The 6697-nt window shown below is 33.1% G+C and overlaps 1 protein-coding gene across 2 annotated transcripts in view; it reads right to left on the bottom strand.

Moving 5' to 3' along the window:
- The window catches only part of LOC101488928 (E4 SUMO-protein ligase PIAL2), a 9329-nt gene extending 4148 nt beyond the window's left edge, over positions 1 to 5181 (bottom strand). The window contains exons 1-12 of one of the 2 annotated variants that reach the window (XM_004511495.4): positions 4822 to 5181; positions 4250 to 4322; positions 4046 to 4144; positions 3520 to 3585; positions 3342 to 3424; positions 3061 to 3112; positions 2902 to 2970; positions 836 to 903; positions 699 to 747; positions 516 to 600; positions 333 to 437; positions 145 to 190 (exon numbers count right to left, since the gene is read on the bottom strand). In XM_004511495.4, the coding sequence (XP_004511552.1) occupies positions 145 to 190; positions 333 to 437; positions 516 to 600; positions 699 to 747; positions 836 to 903; positions 2902 to 2970; positions 3061 to 3112; positions 3342 to 3424; positions 3520 to 3585; positions 4046 to 4111 (689 nt within the window). In that variant the 5' untranslated portion in view covers positions 4112 to 4144; positions 4250 to 4322; positions 4822 to 5181. The remainder of the gene's footprint in view (positions 1 to 144; positions 191 to 332; positions 438 to 515; positions 601 to 698; positions 748 to 835; positions 904 to 2901; positions 2971 to 3060; positions 3113 to 3341; positions 3425 to 3519; positions 3586 to 4045; positions 4145 to 4249; positions 4323 to 4821) is intronic. The other variant, XM_004511494.4, reaches the window with a different exon arrangement.
- Positions 5182 to 6697: the final 1516 nt, after the last annotated feature.

The following is a 6697-nucleotide window of genomic DNA, read 5'->3' as shown; positions in this document are numbered from 1 at the left end:
AAACTTAAATGGAAATCAAATGAGAACCACCTACGACACTACCATGCTCAATCTAAACTCTAAGATGAGAAATCTAGCAACAGATAAAGCAAGGAAGAAAAACGTGGTCCTTCAATATTGTGAACAAAGAAGGTCAAATCATACCTTATCGGACAATTAAGCGAGATCCGGGATGCCCCCTCGATAATATCTAAATTTATATGTACAAAGAGGGAGAATTATAAGAATGAACAATGAAAAAAAAAAACAATGAATAATAAATGGTGGGCTAATAAGAAAAAGATGTAAAAACAATATTAGGGTAAATTTTATCCTAAATATCCAAATTAAACCTGAGTCGACAGAAGTAACGGCAGGCTGAACATAATCTGGTGGAAGAACTGGATGCTCAGGCAAGGGTGCAGCATTCATATAGGCAACAAGTATAATATAATTACCTTCATAATGACAATGGTTACAATACAGTAAGATGCATACATTGAAGAACTAGAAAGAAAACACTTTTAAATGCTCACCATTGAACTGACCCACAGCTTGAAGAAGATTTGTCCCAAATTTAAGCATACTAGTCACACTAGTGGGCATTTGTGGTCCAGGATCCTGAGAACAAAATGACATATAGTTAGCAAACTGTTGTTACACACTTAAACAGTCATAACTAAATTTTTTAGAATGTATGTTCAAACAAAGAAACAGACCATTCGAATGTTAGTTCTTGTGTCAATTCCTTTTCCATTTAGGAGAAAACTACAAAATAATAAAAAATAGTCAAAGTCAGCATCAGTGTACAACCCCTCCACACAAATAAAATAAAATATGTTACACGAAACCATACTTCACTTGCTGAGGGCTGATGAGGCATGCAGATGTCTCAATGTTATCAGTTTGTGCCACCAATAACCACTGCATGTTAAAATATGTGGCGTGCTCAAATAACAAATACTAATAATAATATATATTGACAAAAAATGTTAAATATATGTAAATTTGGGATAGAATATTTCATTCTTTACTTTTTTTCTTTTTTTTTTATAAATGTAAACATGATAGCCTGTAATTATTACAACAAAAATTTTATTTTACTTTTAATTATCATTTATTAGGATTTGTATATATAATGGTATACCAACATTAGGTTGGTTCAAGTTGAACTATACTCAAATCCTTCAAGTAAAGTCTCAAATTTGAGCCTTGTGGATAGAAAAATGTGGGTGAGAAGGAAACCCCTCTAAAGGTAGCCAATCAGGTTCTTGAAAAGATTAGTTATCAGTGAAGCCAATAGATTTTCACACCAATAACATGGTTAACAAAAGAAAAACTACAAAAGATCATTTCTTGTACACTCAAATCATCAAATAATAATTATATTTTTCTCGTGTTCTGGTTTTTTCTTATAATTTGTGATAGAGCTAACTCAACCCCAAATTCTAGCGCGAGGAGACAAAGACTACTTTGGCCATATCTCTAGTTGATGTAGGGTCTCCACACACTCAGGACAAGATATTTAAAGCGCAACAAATGTTGGTAGCCGAATAACTACACCTATTCATGCCTAGGACTAGATATCTAGAGAGTAGCCAAATAACTACACCTATTCATGCCTAGGACTAGATAACTAGAGAGTAGATAAATATGGGAGACCCAATAACTGAATTACACTCCAGAAATGTTTCAGAAAAAGTAGGCATACGACGTACAAAAAGTTCACGCCCCTCTTTGTCCCTAAAAATAGGATGTCCTAACCAACCAACGGCTATTCCATGTCCATTGAGCCCGCTCTAAACAATCCGCCTTTTGCCAGATTATTGCTGATGTAATCATAAAAAGCAAGCTCTAATATTATCTTAAAATTTAAGCTGGGCCTTAGAGAACCTCAAAAGTTAACTCAACGGCTGATGCTGATTGTCAAAGCTTTATAAGGGCTACTTCAACCATATCTCTAGTTAACGTGAGATCTCAACATCTTTCAAGTTGGTATCGAAGCTCCCAATTTGGGAGACTATGCTTGCGTGCCAAAACCCTAACTGCCTTCATCCCAGTTGCTTTGGGTTGTCTTCATTGCATCCTCCAACACTTCATTGTGCCCTTAAAAGCACAGGCCATTAATGGGAGCACTATCCACTACTGACTGCCACTGCCAATCTGAATTACCAGGAAAAGTGCCTCTCTCAATTCACCCTAACCCCAAAAGCCCACAATCAAAGTACAAGCCGGTAATTCTCTGTGTGAGGTAACACATCCGATTAGTGCCGTTCAGTGTACTTCTCTCATAATTCAGGTCACTGACCAATTTGCACCAGACCACTAGTGATCTTGTTTGTACATCAGTTTTTTGCTACTTTTTCACTAGTGTCAACCCTCTAAGTATTTCAATACTCTTTTTTTATATCGTTTCCTGTACTATGCCTAATTTGGGTGCTGTTATATATGAAGTAACAACCCTCAATATGAGTGAGCTCAAACGTCTGTGTATATCTATTGAATATCCTAGTAAGTCTTATGGCACTAGTTCTCTAGACATGACTGGTAAGATTTTTGTGCCCATCCCTTTAATCTAGCTATAATTCTTCCTCAAGATGTAAGGATTATAGACTCTAGCGCCATGGAAGCTTTCATTCCTAACATTTTTAATCTTACAGTTCTTTTCCTGACATTCATCATATAGTAACAGCTGATGGGTTAGTTGTCAGGTCTAGAACTATTTAAACTTCATTATTACTTTTGATAAGTTGCAATACTTGAAATAAAGATACACTTAATAAGAACATTAAGCTGAACATAGACAGGTCATTTATATACAAAAGGAATCAATGTTTCCATACTTATTTTGGCAGCAAATAAGTTAGGACTTTGTCACATGTACAACATTTACCAAAACAAATCAATTCAGGAGACTCTTACAATTTTTTTGTCTGATAGAACATTATTCTTTGTGATATGGAAGTCAACAGCAGCAGCTCCATATCCAGGCTGCAATGCAGGTCAAATGATATTAAATATGTTCTCGATATGAAATATGACTACATTTAACAACCATAATTTACTTATCACAGGAAGCACCTTGGCTTCGATTGATACAATTATTGGACCCAATTTGAGTTTTGGATAGAACCTGCAAGGCAATCCACGTAGAGACAAACCGTTACTGTTGCATATCAGATAAAGTAAGAGATCGCCAATTTTCAAATGCATTTTTCTTAGGTCTTTTGGTTTGTCCAAGTATCGTGCACTTAACTTTGGTACTAGTAGCAACTAGCAAGTTACATAAAAACACAAAGCAAAATATTATTGTTTACTTCAAAAATAAGATAATATGTAGAGGAAGTTTCAAGGATCCCTACCTTTCCATTATAGTTAACATTGCAGAGTGGCAAGAACTAGGACCGGTACTTACATTTCCCAGGGTGCAGTAGATCTTTCCTATCTATAATTTAAAAGATGATTGTGACAAAATGCCACATAGCAAATATAGTAACGATGATGGTGATATTAATATTAAAAAGTAACATATAAGCAAACCTCGTCAGAAATAGTTAAGAGTTCTTCTGATTCTTTCTTCTGGAACCATCCAATTTTACAAGCATTCTATAATAACAAATAGTGTCAGCAGTGAATTCACGACTTAAGAAATGTTATGATACATAACTCCAGTTTCTAGACAAATACATTATAGATAAATGAGCAAAGTTAGTATAAATCTCAAGTTGTCTCTCTATGGAATAGTGGTATATGACAAAATTTTAATTTTTTATCAGAAGTGAAATTCGTTAAGATTTAAAAAAGCAATCAGATTCAGACAGAAAACTTCATAAAGTCGATAGCTTAAACAGATGCTCCAAAATCATTCTTGCCAGAGTGCAAGATCATCCCTCGGTGGATTACAGTTCATATAAAAAAATTTACCAAGTTATCCTTGGTCAACAGTGGCCATTTTCCTGAAGAATGAAGAATGAATAATTGTTCTGCTTCCCAGAGTTTAAAAAAATAACAAGCTTTTGTATGACACAACTAATGCAAATTCATCAACACCAAAACACAAACTTACCTTCACAGAGATCATCAAAACCATTACAGCTGCTAGGGATAGTTCATCTGTCTTTCTTTGATACATCTGCGTGGAAAAGGAAAAGTAATGTCTTCAAACCTACCAGCATGACAATTAATAAAATATCATAAACTTCTTCCTCATATTCCCCAAAAATAAGGAAAATATGATAAGGAGGAATCCACACTAGCCAGTGCAAATCACCTGTTTCATCAACGTAGGTAGTTCATTAGCTTTTAATGGAGTTTCACCGTTGGCAAGTGCATAATCAATCCCTCTGCGTGTCAAATTAAATCCAGTAAAAAAATTAAAAACACAGCATATTTGCAATACCATCGTCTATCATTTGTCATAAATAAGAAAAAGAAAACACAAGGAATCCAACCAAACTTAAACATATCAATGCCAATATTTGAGCTCTTTTGCTATTATTTATATACACAATGATAGTGAATGTTCATTGTTTACTTGAAGGTAAAATTTAGAACACAAGGATTCAAATATAACCGTAAATAGAGTAATACCAAGGTAGTGATGGACATAATGACAAGAGTTAAAAAAAAATTAATACTTAGAAATTGGAATGTAACTTAACCCAATCAAATCTCAGTTTAACCTTTCAACAAAAACACAAGCACATTCCTAATGTGCTTCGGAAGAGAAAAAGAAAACCTGATGTGCTTCTGAAGAGAAAAAGAAAAAGGAAAAGAAAAAGAAAACCTAAAATCTAAAGAGAAAAAAAATAAGCAATAATTAGAAAGCGAAAGAGTGAATACCGAGAGAGTGAAAGACACAGGTTAAAGAATTCGAAAGAGTCAGTTCGGTTGCCGGGTTGAACGTGCAAAGCCAAACGCTCCACAACTTTGGTGATTCTATACAAGTTGACGAGCGACGGAGACACTGGATTTCCGGTTCCGTTCAACTGGCCTAAATCCGGATGCATTGGTAACGCCGGCGAAGTGTTCACCTCCATTGGGCGGGTGTTTGGCGGTGACGAGAGAGGAAAAATTGGTGAGTGCATTAACGACTTCAACCGCAAACAAACGCGGAATTGTTACTGTGGAAAGTTCTAGTAGGGAGACTTAAGAGTACGAATTGAATTTCGTACGGTCGTGATAAGCTATTTTGCCATGTATTTCGCCGCATTTAAATATGGTTTTAGGTTTTATATTTAATAATTACTGATCTCTAACATGTGCATCGCAAGGAAACTACCTATAATTTTAATAAATAAATATAATTTATAATTTTAATAATTAAATACAACTAATTTATATATATATATATAAATTTTAAGTTGATTTAAAAAATAATTTATAATAAAATTAATTCAAATTAAATTTAAAAAATTATTGTCTTACACGATCAATGTTGATGATCAAAAGTATGACTTCAACACAGTTGTTTAACCTTTATCATCATGTCTTATTTTTAAATTTTTCAAAATAAAAATTTCTTTCCAAAAAAACTTATTATAAAATAATATTTTTAATTTTAAACAAATAAAAACATAATTATTAAATGAATTGTATTTTTTTTTTAATTCCTATATATATTTTATATTTATTTGTATATTTTATTATTTTTCTCCTCCATATAACTTTGTGGCAACAATCTTTTTTAGACAACTTAGAATAAAAATAAATTATTCAGACTAGCATCAACTATTTAGTAGAGTATTTAAGGGATAACTTGATAGTAAAAAAATAAGTAATCAACCCACTAAATAAAAATTCATTAGAAAATAGATACGATGCGTCGCATAATAGAGTTCAAGATTCATGTCGTAGAATAAAGTCGTCTTAAAGAAGATAACAAACCATCCAACAATAAAGAAGATGAAAACTAATTGAGTTGTGATACAAACGAGACGTTTAGATAATTTTTGTTGGGTGGGTTCACTTTCCAAGTGGAACCCACTAGTTTTATTAATATTATTATTATTGAAATAAAAGAGAGAAAAAAAAGAGTATTATTAGGCTAGGACCACGTGAAAGAAATATAAGGGATTTAGAAATCATAAGAATTAGTAGAATGAAAGAGAACGGTTGCCAGAGAAGAAAAATAAGAGTTTGGTTTCGGTTGTGGTAATAGGTGTGTAGCAAACTTGCTCGGTTTGATCTACAAATTTAGTATGTTATTTATATCACTGAGTTTGTTATTTTAATATACAGTTTGAGTAGCTTTATCTTTTATGAGAGTAACTTTGGCATACCCACTTTAGTGGAAGATTGTTATTGTTGATTGATGTTCCATATTGTTATTAGGAAGACTCTGGTGTACCCATTAATTATTATAGTGGAAGTTTTACTGGACTAGATCCCGTTGTTTTTATTCTCTCAATTTGAGGGAAGTTTTCCACGTTAAAAATTACGTTTGTCTCATATTTAATTTTCTGTCAATTATTTTTGCTCTGAAATTGTATTTTCTGCTTGGCCATTTATCTGCACAGGTGGAGGAAAAGTATTCTGCATTATTGAGATAGTTATCGCTAATTATCTCTAGTTTTTCCCCAACAAAGTGGTATCTAGAGCTCGGTTTATTTGATTTGTGCATTTAAATGGAGGAGGAAAATAAATGTTCCAACATGATTAAACTCAACTATTCTAATTATACACTTTGGAAGACTCTCATGAAAGACATGTTATACAG

Source organism: Cicer arietinum, chromosome 8, assembly GCF_000331145.2.
Source record: "Cicer arietinum cultivar CDC Frontier isolate Library 1 chromosome 8, Cicar.CDCFrontier_v2.0, whole genome shotgun sequence".
Classification (NCBI taxonomy): Eukaryota; Viridiplantae; Streptophyta; class Magnoliopsida; order Fabales; family Fabaceae; genus Cicer; species Cicer arietinum.
Note: the sequence above shows the minus strand (reverse complement) of the source record. Positions and strands in the feature narration are given on the sequence as shown.